This window comes from Lipotes vexillifer, unplaced genomic scaffold, assembly GCF_000442215.2.
Source record: "Lipotes vexillifer unplaced genomic scaffold, Lipotes_vexillifer_v1.1 scaffold914, whole genome shotgun sequence".
Lineage (NCBI taxonomy): Eukaryota > Metazoa > Chordata > Mammalia > Artiodactyla > Lipotidae > Lipotes > Lipotes vexillifer.
In genome coordinates, this window is record NW_006780388.1 from 2,760,484 (window position 1) to 2,783,497 (window position 23,014).

At 57.8% G+C, this 23,014-nt stretch overlaps 6 protein-coding genes and 1 pseudogene across 6 annotated transcripts in view; 4 read left to right on the plus strand and 3 right to left on the minus strand.

The window, feature by feature from the left end:
* The window catches only part of NOXO1 (NADPH oxidase organizer 1), a 2,452-nt gene extending 1,918 nt beyond the window's left edge, over positions 1 to 534 (plus strand). Inside the window, exons 7-8 of the mRNA XM_007453669.1 lie at positions 69 to 186; positions 267 to 534. Of these exons, the coding sequence (XP_007453731.1) occupies positions 69 to 186; positions 267 to 534 (386 nt within the window). The remainder of the gene's footprint in view (positions 1 to 68; positions 187 to 266) is intronic.
* Positions 535 to 884: 350 nt separating this feature from the next.
* On the minus strand, positions 885 to 7,086 carry TBL3 (transducin beta like 3). The gene is made up of 22 exons (XM_007453555.1): positions 7,019 to 7,086; positions 5,463 to 5,514; positions 5,287 to 5,382; positions 5,153 to 5,200; positions 4,907 to 5,048; positions 4,733 to 4,817; positions 4,477 to 4,647; positions 4,317 to 4,392; positions 4,151 to 4,244; positions 3,884 to 4,065; positions 3,650 to 3,791; positions 3,491 to 3,549; positions 3,304 to 3,407; positions 2,681 to 2,828; positions 2,365 to 2,595; positions 2,221 to 2,291; positions 1,981 to 2,137; positions 1,843 to 1,901; positions 1,486 to 1,589; positions 1,316 to 1,387; positions 1,069 to 1,227; positions 885 to 985 (listed from the first exon to the last, which is right to left on the minus strand). The coding sequence occupies exons 1-22, from the start codon at positions 7,057 to 7,059 to the stop codon at positions 885 to 887; spliced, it is 2,394 nt and encodes a 797-aa protein (XP_007453617.1). The 5' UTR covers positions 7,060 to 7,086.
* Positions 7,087 to 8,266: 1,180 nt separating this feature from the next.
* RNF151 (ring finger protein 151) lies at positions 8,267 to 10,688 on the minus strand. Its single transcript, XM_007453556.1, has 4 exons — positions 10,669 to 10,688; positions 9,972 to 10,117; positions 9,547 to 9,643; positions 8,267 to 8,782 (listed from the first exon to the last, which is right to left on the minus strand). The coding sequence occupies exons 1-4, from the start codon at positions 10,669 to 10,671 to the stop codon at positions 8,297 to 8,299; spliced, it is 732 nt and encodes a 243-aa protein (XP_007453618.1). The 5' UTR covers positions 10,672 to 10,688; the 3' UTR covers positions 8,267 to 8,296.
* Positions 10,689 to 12,491: 1,803 nt separating this feature from the next.
* RPS2 (ribosomal protein S2) lies at positions 12,492 to 14,299 on the plus strand. The gene is made up of 7 exons (XM_007453557.1): positions 12,492 to 12,689; positions 12,778 to 12,867; positions 13,009 to 13,116; positions 13,370 to 13,543; positions 13,624 to 13,783; positions 14,002 to 14,093; positions 14,188 to 14,299. Exons 1-7 carry the CDS (start codon positions 12,495 to 12,497, stop codon positions 14,266 to 14,268), a joined length of 900 nt encoding a protein of 299 aa, XP_007453619.1. The 5' UTR covers positions 12,492 to 12,494; the 3' UTR covers positions 14,269 to 14,299.
* Positions 14,300 to 14,560: 261 nt separating this feature from the next.
* On the minus strand, positions 14,561 to 17,300 carry NDUFB10 (NADH:ubiquinone oxidoreductase subunit B10). The gene is made up of 4 exons (XM_007453558.1): positions 17,006 to 17,300; positions 15,499 to 15,637; positions 14,979 to 15,118; positions 14,561 to 14,720 (listed from the first exon to the last, which is right to left on the minus strand). Exons 1-4 carry the CDS (start codon positions 17,151 to 17,153, stop codon positions 14,617 to 14,619), a joined length of 531 nt encoding a protein of 176 aa, XP_007453620.1. The 5' UTR covers positions 17,154 to 17,300; the 3' UTR covers positions 14,561 to 14,616.
* An 851-nt stretch (positions 17,301 to 18,151) lies between these two features.
* On the plus strand, positions 18,152 to 18,530 carry LOC103076440 (small EDRK-rich factor 2 pseudogene; annotated as a pseudogene).
* Positions 18,531 to 20,164: 1,634 nt separating this feature from the next.
* Positions 20,165 to 23,014, plus strand: part of RPL3L (ribosomal protein L3 like) — a 6,880-nt gene continuing 4,030 nt past the window's right edge. Inside the window, exons 1-3 of the mRNA XM_007453559.1 lie at positions 20,165 to 20,190; positions 20,684 to 20,876; positions 22,172 to 22,340. Of these exons, the coding sequence (XP_007453621.1) occupies positions 20,188 to 20,190; positions 20,684 to 20,876; positions 22,172 to 22,340 (365 nt within the window). The 5' untranslated portion in view covers positions 20,165 to 20,187. The remainder of the gene's footprint in view (positions 20,191 to 20,683; positions 20,877 to 22,171; positions 22,341 to 23,014) is intronic.

Genomic DNA, 23,014 nt, shown 5'->3' on the forward strand with positions numbered 1-23,014 from the left:
GGAGATGATGCGGGGACCAAGAGGTGGGGCCCTGGCCTCTGTGGTGACCACCAAGGATCCATTCCCAGGGTACCAGTTCTGTGCTTCCCATGCCTACGAGAGCAGCCAAGCCGATGAGCTGTCTGTGACCGCAGGGGCACGCGTGTGTGTGTTGGAAACATCAGACTGTGGTTGGTGGCTGTGCAGGTGCGTGGGGTGGGGCTCTGGTGGGCCCAGTCTAACAGAGGCAGGGCCCAGTGCTAACCAAACCCCGCCCTCCCCCGCAGGTTCCGAGGCCGTACTGGTCTTCTCCCAGCTGCAATGCTGCAGCCTGACGGGCTGGGCACACTCCTCAGCGGACCATGGCTCCACCTCAGGGTAGATGGTGGGGAGGACAGGGAGGGCGAGGCCCAAAGATCCCCCAAGTTCCCCCAGGCCACGACCCTGCCGCCTACCGTGCCTGCCCGACCATCTCGGAGTGCCATTCAGAGCCGCTGCTGCACCATCACCCATAAGGCACTGGGGCAGGACCCAGGGTGTCACGGACCCCCTTGAGAGTGTGTGGCATGTTGTGGAGGGCTGCGCTGTGCACCCCACAGCTGGAGCGGCAGGCCAGAGGCTCCAGACCCCAAGGATGGTGGCTGCCAGCCACATCAGCCTCAGGGCTGTGGGATGCGCAGTTGAGGGTGGGACTCCCTGGCTGGTGGGGCAAGGAGACTACATTCTCCCTTGTCTTCTGAGTAAAGTTCTCCTGACTGACCCCCACCCAGTGTCTGTGCTGAGGGGCAGGGACTGGGGGATCTTGGGCCAAAGTGTGGGGGCAGGGCTGGCCCAGGACCTGGGGTGAGACAAAGCCCAGAAAGACACAGGGAGCTGAGATAGCAAAGTACATGTTTTGGTGTGTTTCAGAGGGCCGCGGGGAGGGTGGGCAGCTTCATGTTGTGCCATAGGAAGTCCAGGAAGGTGGCTGCCTGCAGCATCCGGCTGAGCCGTTGAAAGTGCCGCTCTGGGGGAGGACAGCAGGCGATCAGGGTAGGTGGAGTCTGGCTAGATGGCCCCCTGCGCCCACCTGGGGCTGGGTCTACATACCAGTGTAGGGCAGCAGGGCCTCAAGTGAGGCCCGCACACCGTCGTAGGCCAGCAGCTCTTCCGGGGCCTCATGCCGCAGGAGCACGCCCAGCACGGCCTGGGCTTCATGGCAGTGCCGTGAGTTGGTGTTCCACGTGACACAGAAGCGCAGCAAGGCCTCTGTGGGTGACGGAGACCGTCAGACCTGCCTGCTGGGCCACCCCAGCCTTACTAGGCACCATCCAGCCCCGACCTGCCTGCCCCAGACCTTTCTGGTCTCGCCGCAGTTGGAGTACCGTGGCTTCCAGCTTCTCGCAGGACTCGGGGTCCCTTTGGATAGCTACGGGAGGAGGAGAGAGGAGACTGAGCCCTGGGGAAGGGGCACAACGGACCCAAGAGACTACCCCTGCCGCCTGTCTGGCCCGAGGCAGCACTGACCCTGGATGACAGTCAGCACAGTGTGGGGCCGGTCTAGAGAGATGGCCAGGCCCAGCGCCCGCAGGTACCGCTTCTCGTGGAGCAGGTTGTTCAGTTCTTGCTGCCTGTTGGGGGAAGGAGGGGACAAGACCACTCGGGGACCTGGCTAGGGCTGAAGGCAGAGCCATCAGGGGTTGGCTGAGGAGTCTGCAGCCCGGGCCTGAGCACCCGCTGGGGGTGAGTGGTGTTGCTGCTCCGAGCCTTGGTTTCCCAAAGCTATAGAGAGAAGGGACGCCAATGTGCCCTACTCCAAGGGGCGGGGGTGGTGCTAACGCGTGGGACTTGCCGTGAGGGGTTGGGTGGAGACCCCCAACTCACTTGACCACCTGCTCCTCTCTCTTGGCCTGCTCCTCTGCCTGCTCCGCCTCGGTCACATCCTGGGGTCAGACTGGGGTCAGACTGGCACACCCACGCTGTCCTGCCCACTGTCCCCCCACCCCACCCCAGGCCACACACCTTCCAGAGGATGACGCAAGAGTCGCTAGCGCCGGTGAGGGCATGATCATCCAGCCGGCTGCAGTGCAGACCCCAGACCTTGTCCTCGTGGGCGTCCAGCGTCCTCACACACTCATTGTTCTTGATGGTCCAGAGCTTCACGAGCCCATCAGAGCCGCTGCGTTCAGGATTGGGAGGGGGCTCAGCCCTGGGGCCTGCCCCTAGCTCACCCCTAACCCTGCCCCGCCCTCACCCACTCACCTGGACAGCAGCTGTGTGCCGCGGCTCACAAATGCCACCTTTAGCACAGAAGCATCATGTCCCTCGAACGTCTGCAGGGTGGGGAGAGGGGAGGTGTGAGGTGTCACCAAGTAGGGGGCCAGGCCTGGGCTGAGGGCGGCTTACCTTGAGGCAGCTGAAATCCTGCAGTGCCCAGAGCTTGATGGTGCCATCGGCCGAGGCTGTAGCCAACACCTGGTCCATGGGCGAGAATTGGACACACCAGAGGCCACGCCGGTGGCCCGAGAAGACGCCCAGCAACTGGCACTGTGGCAGGGCCCAGAGTTTGGCCGTGCGGTCCTGTGACCCCGTGGCCAGCAGCTTGTCGTTGGGGGCAATGGCCACACTGTTGATGTCCTGGTGGTGGGAGCAGGCAGCAGCTCAGATCCCCATCCCAGCAAGGGCCCTGCTATGACCCCACCTGTGTGCTGCGTGCGGTCACCTTGTCATGGCAGTGCTGTGTGGCCTGGGCCTGTAGGAGGACAGGTCCACCATCGGGGCCTGTGCTTTTGGATGGCAGGGCTTCAGGGAGGGGCCACAGCTTCACAGTGCAGTCCTGGCTGCCCGTCACCAGGAAGGTCTCCTTCAGCCTGAGGCCCGATTTGGGGGAGGGGGAGACACCTGCTGACCCCTGGCCAGCCCTGTCTGCAGTACACCACAGCTCAGGCCTGTCAGACCTTGGTCCAAACCTGAAAGACTGTCCCGGAATGTGAACTAATGTGCCACCGCCTTAACACCTCTGGGACCACCTGCTTCCACTCGAGTCTGTACTGCCTGCCCTCAGTGCTGTCAAACCCGGGGACTTGGTCCCAACAATGGGAGCCCCAGGCCTAAAGAGCACCCTTTCCCCCTGGACGCTGCTTACTGTCATTGCCCCTGGTCTAACACCCCTCCCCTTTCATCCACACAACCTGAAGATTAATTCTTAAGAACCTACTACAGTGGCATCTGAGGATGCCCCAGCCCCTGTTCTCTAGTCCACATTCCTAGGCTGGAGACTCAGAGAGCAAGGCAAAACCCACCTCTGCCTCCATGACACCCCGGACCCCAACCCTGAACCACTACCTTGAGCAACAAATGGTGCCCACGCTGTGTGTGTGTCCAGAGCCCTGAGCCACACAGGCCACCTCGCCCGCCTTGTTCATCCTCCAGACGCAGATGCTCTGATCCTGGGGATGGGATGGGTGAGGAGAGGCTGGGCTGGGCTTCCTGACCCAGGACCCTGTCCCTCCCACCTCTCGTGGTGCTTCACCTTGGCACAGCTAACGAAGAGCCAACCCTTCCGGAACACATCTAGGGCCAGGACAATATCTAGAAAAAGGTGGAGGAGAAATGGCTAGAGAACAGCTGTGGCAAGGCGGGGCAATCCAGTCCTGGGTGAAGTCCGGGGGCGCTGGCCTGGCACCCTCACCTGTGTGGCCGTGGAGAATCTGGCAGGCAGATGTCTGCAGCTCAAACACTTTCAGGCAGGGGCTGTTAGAAGCCACCACAACGTGGGAGTCCTTGGGCCCGAGGAACCGGACGTCCAACACCTCCTCACTGTAGCCGGCAAACTGTGGGGGCAGGAGGAACACAGGCCGGGGCCTGTGTGAGTGGAGGGCTGGCATCCTGGGCTGTGGGCCGAGCAGGGGCAGTGCTTGCTCACCTGTTTCTGCAGCTGCAGGGAGCGGGCCTCATAGAGAAGCAGGTTGTGGTCAGCAGTGACGCTGAGGAGCAGGCCAGCGGCTCGGGCCAGTGTGCAGTGGGTCAGCTCCCGCCCGGGGCCTGGCAGCTGCCGTTGTGCATGGACACACTGCCCAGAGGCCGCCTCCCACACGCGCAGCGTGCCTGTGTGGGGACAAGGGCCGCTGGGACTCACGGATCCACAGGCCTCCATTACCCCTGCTGCCTGCCCTGGCCTGGCCCCACCCACCTTGGTCACCAGCTGTCAGGAAGTGCAGGCCCACAGACTTCACACCCAGCTCCGGCGCCGGCTCCTCTGGCAACAGAACTGCAGCCTCCACACTCTGAGGACGAGCAGGTCAGAGGTGGCAGCCCCGCATCCCACCCCGCCCCACTCAATGGCCCTGGCGCCCCACCTCAAACACCGGCACGGTCCTTGTGGCCTGGAGGCTCTGCAGGTCCCAAACAATGCAGATCTTGTCACGGCCTGAGCTGGGGGGAAACAGCCACCTTAGTTCCCAAGTCTCAGCTGTGGCCGTCCCTTTCCTGCCAAGGCCTGGGTAGCTGGCTACTGACCTGAGCATGGTGTGACCATCAGCACTGAAAGTCAGAGAAGTGACAGCGCTGTAGTGGGCAGTCAGCATAGCCAGGCACGACCGGTCCTGCAGTGACCACACGCGGATGCTGGTGTCTGCGGCTGAAGAGAAGAGGAGCAGGCGTGCGGGGTCCGGGTGGAAGGCTACCAAACTGCAGGCAGGTGGGGTGCGACTGGTGAGCTATGCCACCCTGACTGTGACGCCCCTCCCACCTGCCCTCCGCCACCCCTACTCACTGTATGACACCCGGTGAGCCCCGAAAGTGGTGTGTCCCATAGTGCTGCACGACATCCCAGACACGCACGGCCCCATCACAGCCGCCTGTGGGAATGTATTTGAGGTGCGGGGGCTGTATGCCCAAAGCCCCCTGCCTGGCTCTAACCACTTCCTCTACCCAGCCGGAGTCCTACCTGTGGCTAACAGCGTGGAGGTGGGGTCGAAGGCCATGGTGGCCACAGGGGCTGTGTGTATTGCCTTCCACAGGCGGGTGATGCTGCCCTCTTGCCAGGCCCACTGAGCCAGCAGCAGTGCCCGGCTGGCTGTCACCAGCACCTGGGGGAGCACGCAGTTCAGTTGGGGGCAGAGGCATGGACGCCGTCCTCATCAACTCTGGTTGGGAGGTACCGGAGCCCACCTCTTGTCCCGGTCCCATATACCTTGTCATCGGGGCTGAGATCAAAGGCAGTGATGTCCTCCTGGTCCTCCTGGGGCGAGAGTGAATGCACAGGGTGCCATGAGACTAGGCTGCCCCCCACACCAGCCCCTTACCCTGACCCTCCCCTGCCCTCACCTGCTCCAGGCTCTGCAGCATAGTCCCCGAGGCCACATCCAGGATGTTGACCCTGGTGCCACAGACACAGAAGAGGTGCTGCCCAGTCTGATCCAGCTAGTGATAAAGGGATCTCAGTCAAGGTAACACTTTTCAGCCCCTGCCTGTCCCACCACTCTGCTCCCCTAGGCCAGTACCTGCACCTTCCCGCCCTTGTAGAAAGGCTCGATCTTGCGCTCGACAGCATAGCTGGAGGAGAGACGGGGAGAGAGTGAACCATCCACCCCTTGGTCCTCAGTGCCCAGCCCTGCGCTAGGTGCTCTCCTAGAGATCAACCAAATAGGACCCTGCCCTTGAGGAGTTCCTGGGTAGCAGCAGGGATGCAGAGGGCATGAGGGAGGGAGAGTGACGAGCTCTTCTACTGTTCCTTTCTTTAATGCTCTCAGCTGTACTGTGAGATGGGTGTTGGTACCCCCATGTTACAGGAGATTTGGGACCCTGGGCTGGTCTGTGATCCACACGGGTCCCAGGGCAGTCCAAGTCTTCCCAGAGACTTCCCGGTATGGAGGAAGCCAGGCCTTGGGGGCCCCCTGCTGGCCATGAGAGGCCAGGCTTGGGTACCAGCCCAGAGCAACATCCTCTTCAACATCCTCCTCAACACTTTCATCCCTGAGGTCCAGCCTGCCCCTTCCCCAAGCCCGGCTCCTTCCTCCATCTCACTCTCTGAGCAGATTCTCATTTCAGCAAAGGTGTCAGGCTGTCCTCTCCCCTCCCTCTCGGCTACTTCCATGTTGGTCCAAGCCACTGCACTCTCCTCTCCGGGGAGCTGCTCCAGCCTCTTCGCTTGGTCTCCACCACTCTCTCAAACCCTGCTCCCAGAGAGGCCTTCTAGAACATAACTCTGTTCATGTCATCACCCTGCCTTAAAGTCCTCTGCTCTCCTTACACGTTTACGAGACCCAGCCTCAAAGAGTATCTTTTGACTCTTTGTGTTCACATGGGCTGTTCCCTGTATGTGGCCCGGGTCTCTCTTCCCGAATTTCAAAGGTGCCTGGATGACTCCGCTGGAGGAAGACTGACAGCCAAGATGAAACGGAGCCCCCCTGAACCCACTCAACCATCCAACAGATGGTCTTGGCATCAGGGCTTCCCCTTGCTAATGCGTGTCACAGACGCTGATAGAAACGATTTGTTTAATATGTTTATCCCATCAGACTGCTGCACAAGGCGAGGCTGAGTGTGTCTGGTCCCGGGCACTGAGCACTTATATGTTCAGCATAAGTTTGGGGGGTTGAAAAAGCACGGGATTGAGGGCTTCCTGGCCACAGAGGACCAGCCCATCTCCTGACCTCTCTTCCTGCTCCCCGGAGAAGAGGGACAGCAGATGAAACCCCCCAGGCCGCCTGCCCCAGAGGTGGTTCTTCTCCTGCTGAGCGCTGGGGAGTCCCGCTCCCGTCCAGGACCAGCCTCGACCTGTGCTCAGTTCGCCCCTTCCTCCCTCTCTGGGATTTCTTGTCCCCCTCCCCCTCCCCAAACCGGCTCCAAGTTTAAGTAGCGGAAGCCAGCTGCACCCGGTGGGACTCCAGTGCCCGCCCTCCGAGAGCAGTCAGTGCCGGCTCTCCCGCGAGGACGCCGCGGGCCTGTCCGTATCCAGCCCTCACCCCCTCCCCAAATGGGTGCAGGACCCACACCAGGCGCCTTCGCTACTCCGGCTGCGAAGCCGGCTCCCTACCCCGGCGGAGCCCCGGCTCACTTGGACTTGAAGCGGCCCACTCCGGCTGCTGCCTCCGCCATGTCGCCGCTGCCGCCGCCGCCGCGTGAGGGAGACCTGGGCACGACACCACACTGTCGGCGCCGGAGGATGGCGTCACCGCCGGCAACTACTGTGACGTCACCAGCGCTACGGCCTCGGCGACATCTTTGCTGTGGGCAGCGGAGCGGCGTCAGGAAGAGGAAGATGGCAGAGGCGTTTCCGGCCTCGAGGGCGGGCTGTAGAACAACGTGGAAGCGGCTGGGGTCGACTGGCAGTGTGCTGGGCTCTCTAGCTGCCTGTCATTTCACTGGACATTTTTTTTTTTTTTTTTTGCGGTCCGGGGCCTCTCACGTTGGGGAGCACAGGCTCCGGACGCGCAGGCTCAGCGGCCATGGCTCACGGGCCCAGCTGCTCCGCGGCACGTGGGATCTTCCCGGACCGGGGCACGAACCCGTGTCCCCTACATCTGCAGGCGGACTCTCAACCACTGCGCCACCAGGGGAGCCCTTACTGGACATTTAAAAAGGTATTCGGGAACGTCCCTGGTGGCGCAGTGGTTAAGAATCCGCCTACTACTGCAGGGGATATGAGTTGGAACCCTGGTCCGGGAAGATCCCACATACTGCAGACCAACTAAAGTTAAACCCCTGCGCCACAACTACTGAGCCTGCGCTCTAAAGCCCGCAAGCCACAACTACGGAAACCTGTGCGCCTAGAGCCCGTGCTCTCCAACGAGAAGCCACTGCAATGAGAAGCCCGCTTACCGAAAGAAGAGTAGACCCGGCTCGCCGCAGCAAAAGGCCGTGCACATCTTTATTTATAAATAAATAAATGTCTTTAAAAAAAGCAAAAAAGGTATTCGTAGGAAATGTTTACTAAAGTAATCCCAAGACTCCTGCCCCCTTGGCATTCTGGGATTTGGGGCAAGAGTGGTCAGGTGTGGTGAGTTAGCAGGTGAACCGGGCTCTGCCTTAGGGCTTCCGGTATAGTATGAGAAATAACGCAGGTAAATTAATAAATTGGGTGATTTCAGAGTCGTTCGAATATTGATGAGCACATTCCACGTGCAAAGCACTGTTCTAGGCACTTGGGAGACACCAGAGAAGCCGGTGAGCCAGTGTGAACTGGTGGGAAGGAACTTGGAAAGGTCCAGGGAAACAGGCCAAGATGTCCCTTTCAGATGAGGTGAGTAATGCCTGGAGGGGGAGGCGTGAGGCCAGCAAGCACAGCGGTGGTGAGGCGGCCAGGCCTAGGCTCTGCGTTTATTTACTCCCCTATTTATAAGGTAGCTTGGCCCTGGGCCCCCCACATCTCAGCCCCAATGCTGCCTTCTGGGGGGGCCTCAGCCTCCTCTTGCGGGGCGCCCAAGAGCAGGGCGTCATCTTCCTCCAGGAACTCTCCGAGCTGGCCCAGCTGCCGGCGGATGAGGTTGGCGGACCGGTACACCTTGCGCATGCGCCGTAGCAGGCACAGCACCAGGGTCCGGCTGCGCTCCTGGCGCTGGCACCAAGCCTCGCGCAGCTCACGGTAGCAGTTGTGGCTTGCGCGTTCGGCCGGGCCCAGGGTGGCCCCGCAGCCCAGGGGGCAGCGCTGATGAGCACCATGCTGGCAATTCTGCCAGTGCTCGGCCAGGTTCCCACGAGGCACCCGCGACGTGCACCCCTCGTTGGAACAGGCCATCAGCTCGAAAGGGCATGAGTCCTGGTGCCCCTTCCGATGGGCCAGGGGGCACGTCACCAGGCAGCCAGCTTCAGCGTTCTTGCACTGGGGGTGGAGGAGAGCATCGTGTGAGCCAAACCAGGTGAGGCACTGCCAGCCATGAGCCGGCTGCCCCCCATAGAATCCCCCATCCATGGCATTCCACTGAGCAGGAACCACTGAACTGGGAGCCTCCCAAGCTCTTATGTACCACTGGCTTGGTGGAGAGAGGGAAACAGTGGAGCAAATGCTTGGAGGTGGGAAAAATCTAAATCTCTGAGAGGAGGGGAACAGGACCTGAGGTTTAGAGAACAGGGAGTTACATGGTTGGGTTGGTCTGGTGGATTGTTTGTATGCCAGGTTTTTTGTTTTTTGGTTCCACTGTGTGGCTTGTGGGATCTTAGTTCCCCGACCAGGGATTGAACCTGAGCCATGGCAGTGAAAACACTGAATCCTAACCACTAGACCATGAGGGAAGTGCCCAGTCAGGTTTTTAAAAAAAAATCTCAATTTTCCCCATCTATAAAACTACAGGGCTGGAGAGTAATGGGCAGCACAACAGACACTCCATCCTCTATAATCCCCATTTTACAGCTGGGGCTCCTGGGGCTCAGAAAGGTTAGGTAACATGCCCAAAGTCACACAGCAAGTAAGTGGTAGAGAAGTGACTCAAATTCAGCCAAGTCTGATGACCTCAAGGAGGGCAGTCTGTTGGTGTAGAAACCCTCAGTTCTGAGGATGGGATTCTTTTCAACCCCTCTCCTGGCTCTGCTCCCCACCCCTACAGGGGTGAGGAGTGTAGGGTGGTGGGAGTGGGTGTTTTGAGCTACCTTGACTTCCAGGCGGCCAATGATCTTCCGGAGTTTATTCACATGGACCATCTTTTTCTGTTTCACCTCTCTCCTGCAGCACGGACAGGTCTTTTGTCTAGGAGACATGAGTGGGGGTGATTATTGGGAGTGGGAGGAGAGCAAGTGGCAGCAACATGCCTCCCCTGGTGGTCCCTCCTTCTCTTTAGCTGGAAGAGACATAAGAGGGCATTATAGGGAGCTCTCAGCTCTGAGGATGGGGCTAAGGGTTGCAGATACCACAGGGTGACCAGATTCACATACATTAGTGTCCCAGGAGATTTGGCAGCTGAACTTTATGGCCATCATGACCCAGCGCTTGGCTGACCTTCCTCTCTGTTCTGGGCCCCAGGAATGGCTCCCAGCCCCACCCCTGCCCTCCCAGCCTTTTGGGTGCCCAGTAGCACCTGGCTAGCCATGGGAGGATGCACCTCTTGCAGAAGATGTGGCTGCATGGCAACCTCATCGGCCTCTTGAGAACTCCATGGCAGACAGAGCACAGGAAGTTGCAGTCGGGAGGGCTGGTGAAGAGGTTGAGATCATACCCGCCACTCTGCAAAGGCCAGGCCAGCATCAGGGCCTGGCTGGGACCAGGATCTGGCTCCCCACTCCACATGCCCAGAGAAGGACCCCAGGAAGCTTTGGGTGGGAGGTGGGCCACATGAGAGCCCCAAGTGGAGGGCTGGGTCAGCACCCACTATGAGGCGACAGTGGTGAGGGTCAAGACTCCCCATGACTACCAACCTCCAGCTGTAGAAGCTGGCCTTGGCCTGGAGTTAACATTTGCCCAGAGGGACTTCCCTGATGGCACAGTGAATAAGAATCTGTGCTCCCAATGCAGTGGGCCCGGGTTTGATCCCTGGTCAGGGAACTAGATCCCACATGCATGCTGCAACTAAGAGTTCTCAAGCCTCAACTAAGGAGCCCGTGAGCCGCAACTAAGACCCAGTGCAACCAAATAAATAAATACTATTTAAAAAAAAAAAAAGACTTGGCCAGAGCCCTCTGAAAGGTTTCCGTGTCCTATTTGGGAGCTTGTACCCCACTGTGCACATCATCTTAGTGAGAAATGGGGTCCAGCTCTGGACAGGTCTAAATGCTCACCATGATCTCTGGATGGCAGCTCCACTGACCGCTGGGGCTCAGGAGCCTCCATTTCATAGCAGGAGCAGGCCGACATCACAGTGGCATTGTCCAGCTCAGGCCAATCACAGCCCTGGCCCAGGGCACCACCTGGCTCTTGCTCCCCTCTCAAGAGTCACAGGGCAGCCCAGAGCCGGGATAGGTCTCTGGAGCCCCTGCCTTGCCTCTGCCTTTGGGGTGGCTGACAGCCATCTTCAAATAGCACTAAGGCTGGAACCAAGCTTCCAGGGGCTATTTCCTCAAAGCTGAGGCTCCAGCAGGAGTGCAGGGACTGTTCCCCTCTCCTTCCTCAAATAGGCTGCCCAGGTGGCCAGATCCCCAAGAGCTCAGGGGGCTTTAGACATTGACTCATTATCAGGTCTCTTAGGATCAGAGACCTATGGGGCTAGCTCCAGGATACAGACCAGGAGTGAGGACCAGATTTCCGTGGTACTGCAGCAGGAGCCTAGCATGTGGGAGAGCCTCCCAGAGCAGGTAGGCTGACCACCTGGGTAGGCCTATGAGGAAAGGTGTGGGGAAACCAATTTCCATGTGTGAGGCACAGAACAGAGAACTGCAGTTTCAATACCACTGAGTGTTGAGCTCATCAAATCCTATAGGCCCTAACCCTTTCCTGAGAGCAATAGGGAGCCACCGCAAGCCTCTGAGCTGCAAGTCTTACACTCCCACCCTTGTTAGTGTTTTGCTGATCCAGCCTGACTCACCTCAAGCTCAAGGTACTTTACATGCTGATATAGAAGATACGGGGTATGGGTAGAAATAACATGGTTTCAAACCTGGCTCTGCCGCTTTTGGAGAGTGGGATCTTAGAAATCACTTGCCAACCTTCAAGACCGGGTTCTACCCCTGCGTGGCATCCAAAGCAGAGTTGAGCTGGCCTGAAAGAGGTGTCCCACAAAGGTCTCTCCTCCACAGCACACCTCGGTTCCCTCGTCAGCAGATGCGTATTCCAGGATGGTAGTCGGGGGTTCAAGAACACCCACACACGGATGAATCAGATCAACAGCTTTATTGAAAAACGAAAGCAGAGCCCCCCCTTCCCCCCCGGTCATGGCGGCGTCGGCCTCAGGCTCTGAGCATCCAGGCATCCTGCGGGTAGAAGACGAGATCAGGAATCAGGTACCAGAGTCCGAAACATGAGAGCGGCCGCAACCAGGCCCGGAGCGGCGGCGCGTGTCGGGGCCTGGGTTTCACCTCCCCACACGGAGGAGCGGGCGGTGAGCTGAGGCCCCCGGTGGCTCTGGGCGCCGAGTCTCACCTGCGGCCACGGCCAAAGCCGCAGGTGATTTTCAACCAACGCCGATCTCCCAACCACCCCACAGCGCCGCAAAGTGCCAGACAGAAGTACCTACTGAACAGACCTACCTGCAGCCAGAGACCGAGCGGGCCCTTATAGCAGCGTCCCAGTCGCGCAGATTCCGGGGCCGCAGACACGCAGGTACTAGCAGAGCTCGGCGGAGGCGGGGCCCCTCGGAGCCAATCACAGGCCATTTTATAGGCCCTTGGCGCAAGAGCGATTGGGGTGGGGCAGCCGAGATCTCGCGGCGCTTGGCGCTGTATAAAGACTCCCTTGGGGGTGGCTTCTTTCTTTTTTTCTGTAAAAACACGTGAGTGTTTGCGTTAGTAGCTGCGGCCGGTGGGCCTGGGAGGTGGGAATCCGCCGCCATCGGGCGGGGTCCGGGCTGGTGCGCCCGCGCTGCGGGGCTGAAGCCCGGCCTGGGCGTCCGAGGCGTCCGTAGATGCCAGGGCCTCACTGACTGGCTGGTTCTTGTTACTCTTTTTAGCAAATGGCGGATGACGCCGGTGCTGCGGCAGGCCCCGGGGGCCCCGGGGGCCCCGGAGGCCCCGGGGGCCCTGGCATGGGAAGCCGTGGTGGCTTCCGCGGAGGCTTCGGCAGCGGCGTCCGGGGCCGGGGCCGGGGCCGCGGTCGGGGCCGGGGCCGAGGCCGCGGAGCTCGCGGAGGCAAGGCCGAGGACAAGGAGGTAGGTCTGCGCGATGCGCATGAGGCGGGCCCTTGGACGGCACTGGGAAGGCGGTCCTGGGCACCTGCTGCGCCTTTTCCTCTTCCAGTGGCTCCCCGTCACCAAGCTGGGCCGCTTGGTCAAGGACATGAAGATCAAGTCTCTGGAGGAGATCTATCTATTTTCTTTGCCCATCAAGGTAAACATAGGTTCTCTTTTTCTTGGGTGGGGCCTTGGCCTGGCTGGGGTCGAGGGACCTTTGTCACTGGTTGGACATTGAGGGGTCCTAGGCTGCACATTTGGTTTTATTAAAGTTTTGTCACAAATTTTTTTCTTGTAGGAATCTGAGATCATTGATTTTTTCTTGGGGGCATCTCTCAAGGACGAGGTTTTGAAGATCATGCCTGTGCAAAAGCAGACCCGTGCTGGCCAGCGGACCAGGTTCAAGGTACCCCAGCCATCTTATTTTCTTAGGCTGTTTTTGTCAAAGGCTTGTGAGACTCTCTCAGCTTTGCATGGTTGCACTTGTCTTCATGTGTGTGACTTTCGTAACGGGGAGAGAGAGAAAGGATCTCAGGATCTCAGGTCTCCTGGTGGCCAGTCTTTCCTTGAGGGCCACAACAGACCCTGTGCGTGTGTGGTGGGTGGCTACCGACGTTATGAAGGGCAGTGGACCACCAGCCACGTCAGTCTCTTTGCAGGCGTTTGTCGCCATCGGGGATTACAATGGACATGTTGGTTTGGGTGTGAAGTGCTCTAAGGAGGTAGCCACTGCCATCCGTGGGGCCATCATTCTGGCCAAGCTCTCCATCGTACCCGTGCGACGAGGCTACTGGGGGAACAAGATTGGCAAGCCCCATACCGTCCCTTGCAAGGTAGGCTGGATGGTGGTGCGTGGCAGGGCCTGCAGTGGTGCAGACTCTCCAGCCCATCTCCTGACTCTACCCCTTCCCAGGTGACTGGCCGCTGTGGCTCTGTGCTCGTGCGCCTCATCCCTGCCCCCAGGGGCACTGGCATTGTCTCAGCCCCTGTGCCCAAGAAGCTACTGATGATGGCTGGAATTGATGACTGCTACACCTCTGCCAGGGGCTGCACTGCCACGCTGGGCAACTTCGGTAGGTGGCCCACATGTAGACTCTGGCTTCTCTCAGCTCTGCTCAGTCACATTCTGTGTGTGGTTGGTGTATTTTGAGAGAGAGAGGAAGGCTCTCCTAATGCACGACAGATTGGCCCACAGTGGCCTCTCTGTTCCTAGGAGTGCAACAGCTTCTTGCTGTAACTGGGGTTCATCTCAGGTCAGTTCACTAATCCTCTCCTATTTTCCCTTTTTCAGCCAAGGCCACTTTTGATGCCATTTCCAAGACCTACAGTTATCTCACTCCTGATCTCTGGAAAGAGACGGTGTTCACCAAGTCTCCGTATCAGGTACTGCCTGCCCCGCTTCCCTGTTAGGCAGGCCGGGCAAAGCAAAGGGTATCAGTCTATTTGGTTACAACTAAAGCCTCTTTTGTTTTTCTAGGAATTCACTGACCATCTTGTAAAGACCCACACCAGAGTTTCTGTGCAGAGGACCCAAGCGCCAGCTGTAGCCACCACATAGTTTTCCATAAGAAAAATAAAGTGAATGAAGCTAGTTTATAGTTGTCTTTTGATTTTTTGGGGGGGGCCGTACCATGAAGCTTGTGGGATCTTAGTTTCCCGACCAGGGGTTGAACCTGGGCCCCCAGCAGTGAAAGTGCAGAGTCCCTAACCGCTGGACCATCAGGGAGCTCCCTATTTTCAAGTTTAGTGGTGGCTGAATTTGGAAGGGAAATGGAACCAATAAGATGAGAAATCTCAATAAGGCTTATCAACGTGTCAAGGTTGGGAGCTAAAGGTGACACCACAGAGATTCCATTACTCTTTATTTTAGCAACAGCGACAGACACATGAGGTGGTTCGAGCTGCCTCAGGCAGCAGCAGCCTCCTTGGCGGCTTTTCTCTCTGCCAGCATCCTCTGCTTCTGTTTTGCCAGGCACTTCCTGGCAGAATAATGGGCCCCCAGGTCATGATCTGGGAAAGAGATGGGGAGGAGTCATGGGCCATGATGGGAATTTGTGGTCTTTTCTCCATGCAGGGACTCAGGCAGCTAAGACAACTTATTGAGCAGACAAGGGATGAGGTAGGGTGGTTTTCTTTTACAACCACCAGAGATTGGGCTAATTAGCAAAACGTTTAGTACCCAGCTCTGTGGAGACTGGAAGGAGGACTGGGAAGTGAGGTGGCAGAAGCAGGAGTAGCTGGGGGTAGGCTGGGGTGGAGCTGACTCACAGCGGTCCTGGTAGGCCTTGGCCACCTGGGTGAACTGCTCCAGCTCCTTGGTACAGTTCTGCCTGTAGCTCTCACCTTCCCTCTGCTGACAGGCCTTTAGCCTTTCCTGGATAATGTTGACGATTTCCTGATCAACTTTGCTAAAAGGAAAATGAGAAAGGTGGTGAACAACAGGGGTCCCCAACCCCCAGGGCCGTGGACCGCTACCGAAGCTTCATCTGCCACTCGCGTTACTGCCTGAACCGCCCCCCCCCTCACCGCCACCCTGTGGAAAAACTTCCATGAAACTGGTCCCTGGTGCCAAAAAGGTTGGGGACCGCTGGTCTAAGGTCTATAAGGATTCCCTGTACTCAGGGAAAGTAAAATGAAGGCAGGGCCTGGGAGCCCTGTGGTCTGGCCCCTCCACCCCTAGATCTGGGTTGGCCACCATCTCATGTCATCCGGAGGGAATATGTTCATTGCACAGAGCTCTCAGTAGTATTCACTGACTAAGAGCAGAAGCCCAAGGGGTAGGACTTACTAGTCTCTTCTCCATTGCATTTCTGCTTCAAACATGCACAATATGTCCTTTTCATTGCACTCAGTGATGTCCGGCACGCGGCGGAACTCACGGTGGTAGTAGTAATACCTGTTCTTGGCGTGCTGCCGCTCTATAAACTCTGCAAAGAGAAAACCCCAGGTGCAAAGAGAAAACCCCAGGTCCAAAGGCCTTACTGGTTTGGAGAAGCCACAGTTTGAAAGGGCTCTTAGCTTTGTGTTTCTCATAAGCTGTGGAAGAGGCAGGTTTCCCAAATGTTCCCAGCTTTTACAAAGACTGGCAATTGGACTCCCAAAGAAGAGGTGTGGGCTGGCACACAGTCCTGGAAAGGACTGGGCTACAAATGGCAATGTCTACAGTTTATGGAGAGTTTCTTGTAAGCCAGGTACCACCCTGTGTTGCATAATACATTAAGTAACTCACTTTGTCCCCACGATAACCCTATGGGGGGCAGGTCCTTTTCATTTACAGAGAGGAGACCCAGGCTCTGAGAGATGGCAGGATTCAGAGCCCGTTCTCTGCAAGCCCACACCCTGCTACAGTCCCTCCTGCCGGCCCAGTTCCCCCAGAGCACGGGGATTCCACTGTGGAGGCAAAGAGGCCCCAACAGGGAGCCACCAGCAGGGATTCCAGTCCCAGTTCTGCTACTGCTGACCTTCCGGCCTCAACTTCCCCATGGGTAAATGAACAAGTTGGACCTAGTGAGATCTCATCCATCCAGACGTATAAAACACTTTATAAAAAACTGCTATACAAAAGAGGGAGCAGATCCACTACTGTTTTTTCCAGACCTTGGGGCGGGGCGGGGTGGGGTGGGGTGGGGGTGGATCCTCCCCCCACAAAGAGCCACCAGAGCATACTATGCACCCCAAATGTTCTGTTGTTGAACGGATTGATTAATTAGGTGCATGGATGAATCGCCTGGCACTAGTGACTAAGGGCATTATGCTCTGCCTGCTGCACCACCAAGATGGCTGAACCACAAACTGGACAACGATGGTTTAAAACGTTCACCTAGTTTGGACCAGAGATCTCGGAATTTGGGCAGCTCTCAAGCGTGGGCACACACGGAGGGCAAGTTACAGCACACACAGGTGGAAGGGGCCTCGGCCATCAATGACCACCCGGGCCATTTTGCAGGCATGCAAAGGGTTGGGAGAACCCTTGTACCTCAACAGCCCTCTGTGACCGCCTGCTGTGCAAAACGCAGGATGCAAAGCGTGCAGGGAGAGTGGGATCTAACAAGCCTCAGGACGCAGATGACTTCGATCAGCAAGCAGCCCCTAACATTTGAGCAAGGCCGGAGACCAGGGGTCCGTGGACGGCGGCAGGGGCCATACAGCAGTGAGGGCTCTTGGTGTGTGTGTGTTGGGGTCGTCCCAAGAGGTGAGGCCTGGGGTGCAGTGGGGGTCCAGGCTGAGTGACGGGTGCGGCGGGCCCGGAAGCGGTGGGGGCGCCCCGGGGCGCAAGGCCCGGCTGGGGCTCGTACCTCTCGCGAGGGTCACTGGCCGGTCTACGAGGAGGTCGAAAGCCTTCGTAAAATAGGTGATAGGGTTGGTCAGAGAGGTCTGCGGCGAGGGTGCCGGCGTGCGGCGCGGGGGCTCGGGGTACACGTTGTTGTCCCAGCTGTCCGGCATGGCGGCGGCGCGCGGCGGGCTCGACTGTCTGACGCGCTCCCGCGGCCTCCGCCTCGGTCCCGCGGCCTAGTTCGCCCGCACAGAGGACAACTGGAGAGCGGCCGCGCCTGCGCAGGACGACCGGCGCCCGCGAGGCACCATGGGACTTGTAGTTCACCCCGCCCGCCCAAGTGTGGCCTCGGGAGATGCTTCGCAGTGCGAGCGCCCCCGCATGGGACCGCCGCGCCATTGCACTCCCGACGAGCGCCTACTGTGTGCTGGGCGCTGGTATCAGCGGTGAAGGAAACATCCCTATTTACATTCTAAGGGGAGACAGACACAGGAGTAAGGAAATCATTCAGTTCGGAGGGCGTGTAGGCATGTGCCAAGTGCAGCAGGGAGCAGAATGATGAACACAGCTGGGCTCTTCTGGAGAACTCAGGTCGGTAGAGCAAATAACAAAGTCAACAGATAACACAAACTGCCAAAGGCTGTACCCTTCCAGGAAGCCTTCCTGGATTGTCCATTCCCTACATCCCTCTCTGAGCTCCACTGTGTCTGCCAGGGCCCCTCATGGACTGGCTGATGCCACTGAGCTTGGAGAGGGGGCTGCCTGGGGCAGCACAGGAGGTAGGGTTTCCCCTCTCCACCCCCACCCCACCCCCACCCCACGACTAGGGAGAAGTGGCTCCTACCCTGGGCACAGGGCACTCTGTTTTGGTTCTGAGGGTTCCATCCTGGCCCTGAGCAGTGTTGTGCCCTTGAGGCAGCTCCACTGACCAGGGCCCTACTGGCCACCCTCTGTGATCTCCATACCTGGCACACCCCCTGGCTAGCACCAGGGAGGATGGGTGCTGGTCACTCCCTGCCCAGAGGCTGGGGTCAGTCATTAACTCTATGGATGTACAGAATCCAGAATCACAGTAACCTTAAATCTTCACATCATGAACTCTTAGAAACTGTCACACTCAACAAATCATAACATTGGCCTGCAATGTCAGGCTGAACGAGGGGACCCAATGGAGGTGGGCCGGAGTCATCGCATGACCCGCAGTAACCAGCATGAGCTCGCCCACCAGAGGAATATGAGAAAGCAGAGTATAGCACTCAGTTAAGGGAAAGCACCCAGATGATGGCTTTCTGCTGCCACCCAGCAGCAGACGGACTCAGAGATCACGCAGCAGAAGCAGAAAAAGGCAAATGAGAGGGAGGAACCCAAGCAGCTTTGTGGCTCCATGTCCAACCCTCTGGCCCTTGGCCTGTGTGGCTGGAGCCCCCACCGTGTGCTCCCAGGCCCAGCACCGAGGGTGTTCCCTTTGGCCCTGAGTCTGCAACATGTCACTCCTGTGCTTCCTTCCTTCAGGGAGCCCCTCTCCCCTGGGGCCATTTCTGGGCTGAGGGGTTTACCCCTTCCCAGGGATTTTTTTCCTGCCCGACTCAGCCCAAAGTATTAAAAGTAGCTTTGTCATTCAAAAACAACAACAAAAACAAAGAATTGTAGATTTTAGTAGCATAGAATTTTAGCAACCAGGGATGCAAAATCCACAGACCTGCAGAGATATCTTAGGCCTGTAAAACTCTGATTCTACAATTACAGAACTTTATAACCATAAAATCTTTGAATTAAAAAATAAGAGATTTCAGGGACTTCCCTCGTGGCGTAGTGGTTAAGAATCCGCCTGCCAATGCAGGGGACACGGGTTCGAGCCCTGGTCTGGGAAGATCCCACATGCCGTGGAGCAGCTAAGCCCATGCGCCACAACTATTGACCCTGCACTCTAGAGCCCACAAGCCACAACTACTGAAGCCCGTGCGCCTAGAGCCCGTGCTCCGCAACAAGAGAAGCCACTGTAATGAGAAGCCTGCACACTGCAATGAAGAGTAGCTCCTGGGCTTCCTTGGTGGCACAGTGGTTGAGAATCTGCCTGCCAGTGCAGGGGACACAGGTTCGAGCCCTGGTCTGGGAAGATCCCCCATGCTGCAGAGCACCTAGGCCGGTGAGCCACAACTACTGAGCCTGTGCGTCTGGAGCTTGTGCTCCACAACAAGAGAGGCCGCGATAGTGAGAGGCCCGTGCACCGCGATGAAGAGTGGCCCCCGCTCGCCACAACTAGAGAAAGCCCTCGCACAGAAACGAAGACCCAACACAGCCAAAAATAAATAAATTAAAAAAAAAAAAGAGTAGCTCCTGATGGCCACAACTAGAGGAAGCCTGCACGCATCAACGAAGACCCAACGCAGCCAAAAATAAAATATAAATAAATAAATTTATTTTTAAAAAGTATAAAAAAATTTAAGTTCATAAAAATTATCTTAAGGGACTTCCCTGGTGGTGCAGTGGTTAAGATTCTGTGCTCCCAATGCAGGGGGCCCGGGTTCAATACCTGGTCAGGGAACTAGATCCCACATGCATGCCGAAACTAAGGAGCCCGCCTGCTGCAACTAAGACCTGGTGCAACCAAATAAATAAATATTAAAAAAAAAAAAGTATCCTAAGTATTCTTGGCTCACAGCTACTAGAGTCAAGGGACCTTGATTGAATCACAGCTCTAGTGATCCTCTGGGCACAGAGCCAAACTTCCCCATCTTCCCGCCGTTTTTCCAGCTCAGGCTCACAGCCTCAGGACAGTACAGGAATCTGCTCTGCTTCAAGGCCAGCAAACTGGACTCAGACGCTCCTAATGGCAGCTGCCCAAGGGAAGCTCCCAAACCCGAGTTCCTAAACCCCCTACCAGGCCAAGTTGTTCCTGTCTTGGAGGGTCACACAAAGCAGAAAACAAAGCGTGTGACCCAGTCCCAGGACATTTGAGGAAACGAGTTCCAGCCCTAGCTCCAGGTGCACCCCCCCAGGCTGCCCAGGCTACCCCCCTTCGCCCTGCCCTGGGCCAGGCCCGCTCCTGACACCAGAGCCCACATCCGCCACAGGAGATGACAGAGCTCCCCTGCCAGGGGCTAAATCTGGGATCTGACTGCTGTGCATCCTGGCCCTGCCACTTGACCTCCGACGCCTGGTGAGGTGGCCCCTTCCCTTCCTAACCTGCAGGGACAGGCCTCCATGGTCAGTGGGCTGGCGGGAGGGGGGTTGGGGGGAAGCACGCCAGCTTCCTGGCGAGGGGCAGGTGGGCTTCTGGGATCTATCCCAGCAGAGAAGGTCCTTGGGCCTGTGACAGAGTAGGTCATTAGAGGGGACAGCAGGGGGCCCAAGCTCTGGCTTCCAGGCCTAGGACAGGCAAACAGAGGGACAGATGGCAGCGGCCCCCTGCCTCTGTGGCCTTGGCTGCAGTGTGGACCTGCCTATTCTGGGCCCAGCCAGGCAGGGCCAGGCCACTGAGACAGGAAGCCCATGGGTGAGGGGGGCTGCCGCTGGCTCTGTCCCTAAGACACTGCCCTTGGAGAAGTTTCCCTCCTTTCTTGTGGACAGATGCAGGCCCTGAGGGCCACCAGGTCTCAGCCTGCGGTCTCTAGCTCACTTCCGGTCTGGTCTCTGGGACCGCCCAGCTGCACCCATCAGGGAGACCCCAGCTCTGATCTCCCTTCCCTTCTGTCCCCAGTCCCACCGGAAGTTCTCTGCCCCTCGGCATGGACAACTGGGCTTCCTGCCACACAAGAGGAGCCGCCGACACCGGGGCAAGGTGAAGACGTGGCCTCGGGACGACCCCAGCCGGCCCGTGCACCTCACGGCCTTCCTGGGCTACAAGGCTGGCATGACACACACTCTGCGGGAGGTGCACCGGCCAGGGCTCAGTGAGTGGCCTCTAGGGGCCCCTGGGGGGGCGGGCCAAGCACCCCCAACCGCCAGAAGATCTGGAGATCCTTGCAGAGGCTAGGAGCCACAACTGGGCTTCCGGAGGGGAAACAGCCCCAGAAGGGGCCAGGCCCCACCCATGGGCACCTCAGTCAGAACGTTGACTGCTGGCCGTGCCTCAAGAACTGATCTGTCATTGCCCCAGTTTACAGATGAGGAAATAGAGCAGTTATGAAACTTGTAGGAGCTGAGATTCAAGGGCAGGTGCCCCTACACACTTCCGGTTTTGAGATCATCGTAGTGTGGTTATAAGAAATAATACAGAGGGATTCCATGCACCCTTTACTCAGTTTCCCCAATGGAAACATCTCTTAAAACCATTGTAATATGTCATAGCTGGATAATGACATGGATACACCCTACTCATCTTATGCTGGATTCTCCTGAATAAGATGTGTGTTTATTTAGTTCTGTGGTTCTGTCATGTGTAAATGACAGGTTCTGTCATGTGTAAATGCATGGAACATTCCATTCCCACAACAGTCGCTTCTGTTGCCCTAATATAGCCACAGCCGCCACCCCCCAACCTTCTGGCAACCACTCATCTGTTCTCCATCTCTCCTAAAGTATATATCTTTTGGCTGCGCCACGCGGCTTGCAGGATCTTAGTTCCCTGACCAGGGATCGAACCCAGGCCCTCGGCAGTGAAAGTGCCAAGTCCTAACCTCTGGTCCGCCAGGGAATTCCCCTAATATATATATTTAAGCATATACTTCTTTGACTTCGGATCAGCCTCATTAATAACATCTATAAAATCATGGGTTTAGGACAAGTCTTAGGTTTTGTTCTAGAACTCATCCATATACATTCATAGTGCCCATTTGTACTCCCCTAGAGGATGACCAGTCCTACCCTTTGGGGGACACTGCTCTGGCTGTGGCTCTCCTGGCCCACTCCTGGGCAGGCTGGTGGGGAAACCGAGGCAGGAGCAGGTCAGGTCTTACCTGAGCTGAGTCAGAGCTACTGTGGACACCTGTGGGGTCTTGCCCAGCAGTGGCTCCACACGCAGGGCAGAGCAGGGAGAGAAGGGCCGGGAGTGGGGAGGCTCAGGGCTGGAGGTCAGGGGCCTGCTCACAGGGGCCTCTGTCCGCAACAGCCCTGGGGCTCTGGCGCTGGGTCCTCCCGCGGGCAGGTGGGGCTGTGGTCGGCACATCCACTCCTGTCCCCTCTCCATGGAACTCCCCATGGGACTCGGAGGCCCCCCTCCACGCCTCTGTCTCTGGGTTTCGTTCAGAAATTTCCAAGCGGGAGGAGGTGGAGGCGGTGACAATTGTGGAGACACCGCCTCTGGTGGTGGTGGGCGTGGTGGGCTACGTGGCCACCCCGCGAGGCCTGCGGAGCTTCAAGACCATCTTTGCAGAACATCTCAGCGACGAGTGCCGCCGCCGATTCTACAAGGACTGGTGAGGGCCCCATGGGGTTGCCGGGTGGTTGGGCAGGAGGAGGAGTGTCAGCAGCGTGTGGAAGGCAGGAAAGTGTGTGTGTGTGTGTGTGTGTGTGTGTGTGTGTGTGTGTGTGTGTGTGTGTGTGTGCGTGTGAGTGTGTGATGCCTTCCCTCCAATAAAAGACAAGGACTAGAGGGCTGGAGAGGAAATTAGTTAGAGGAAAAAGGAAAGCAAACATTCTCATCCTCAGGGTGAACTAAGGAACTGATTTGATGGAATGTCAGAGTTGGTTCCAAGCTTCCTAGCAGCCAGGGTGAAAAGGGAAATAGCCAACTGACAAGCTCTTTAAATCAGAAAGAAGGGCATCCTTAGGCCTCAAATCTTCCCTGGCATTAAGTCCAGAAAGGGAAGGCGCCCCTGCCTGAGGAACCTCACAGACATCCCCTTCCATATGGAGGCAGAGGCACATGTAGCCTCCATGGGAGGCGAGGACTTTGGGCCCCAGTGTCAGAGCAGGTTGTGTGACCACAGGCAAGCTGACTGACCTTTTAGAACCTCACCTCACCACCCCCCCCCCACCCACACACTCCCCACAGACACCATCAAATGGGAACAGGAGAGGTCTCCGCATCTTGGGGCAGCCCTGAGGATGAGCTGAGCAGAGTGTGTCAAGTGCTCAGCACAGGGAAAGA

Coding starts and splice junctions, on each gene's coding strand:
- RNF151 (XM_007453556.1), bottom strand. Junction 9,644..9,971: donor ATCCTCCCATGGCTAGCCAG/GTGCTACTGGGC, acceptor CATGTCTCCTAG/ACAAAAGACCTGTCCGTGCT. Junction 8,783..9,546: donor TTGGCCGCCTGGAAGTCAAG/GTAGCTCAAAAC, acceptor CTCCACCCCCAG/TGCAAGAACGCTGAAGCTGG.
- RPS2 (XM_007453557.1), top strand. CDS start 12,495: ATGGCGGATGACGCCGGTGCTGCGGCAGGCCCCGGGGGCCCCGGGGGC. Junction 13,117..13,369: donor GCCAGCGGACCAGGTTCAAG/GTACCCCAGCCA, acceptor GTCTCTTTGCAG/GCGTTTGTCGCCATCGGGGA. Junction 13,784..14,001: donor TGCCACGCTGGGCAACTTCG/GTAGGTGGCCCA, acceptor TCCCTTTTTCAG/CCAAGGCCACTTTTGATGCC.
- NDUFB10 (XM_007453558.1), bottom strand. CDS start 17,153: ATGCCGGACAGCTGGGACAACAACGTGTACCCCGAGCCCCCGCGCCGC. Junction 15,638..17,005: donor GCCAGTGACCCTCGCGAGAG/GTACGAGCCCCA, acceptor TTCTCTTTGCAG/AGTTTATAGAGCGGCAGCAC. Junction 15,119..15,498: donor ATGCAATGGAGAAGAGACTA/GTAAGTCCTACC, acceptor TTTTCCTTTTAG/CAAAGTTGATCAGGAAATCG.
- TBL3 (XM_007453555.1), bottom strand. CDS start 7,059: ATGGCGGAGGCAGCAGCCGGAGTGGGCCGCTTCAAGTCCAA. Junction 5,515..7,018: donor GTGGGCCGCTTCAAGTCCAA/GTGAGCCGGGGC, acceptor TCTCTCCTCCAG/CTATGCTGTCGAGCGCAAGA. Junction 1,902..1,980: donor CTTGCGTCATCCTCTGGAAG/GTGTGTGGCCTG, acceptor GTCTGACCCCAG/GATGTGACCGAGGCGGAGCA.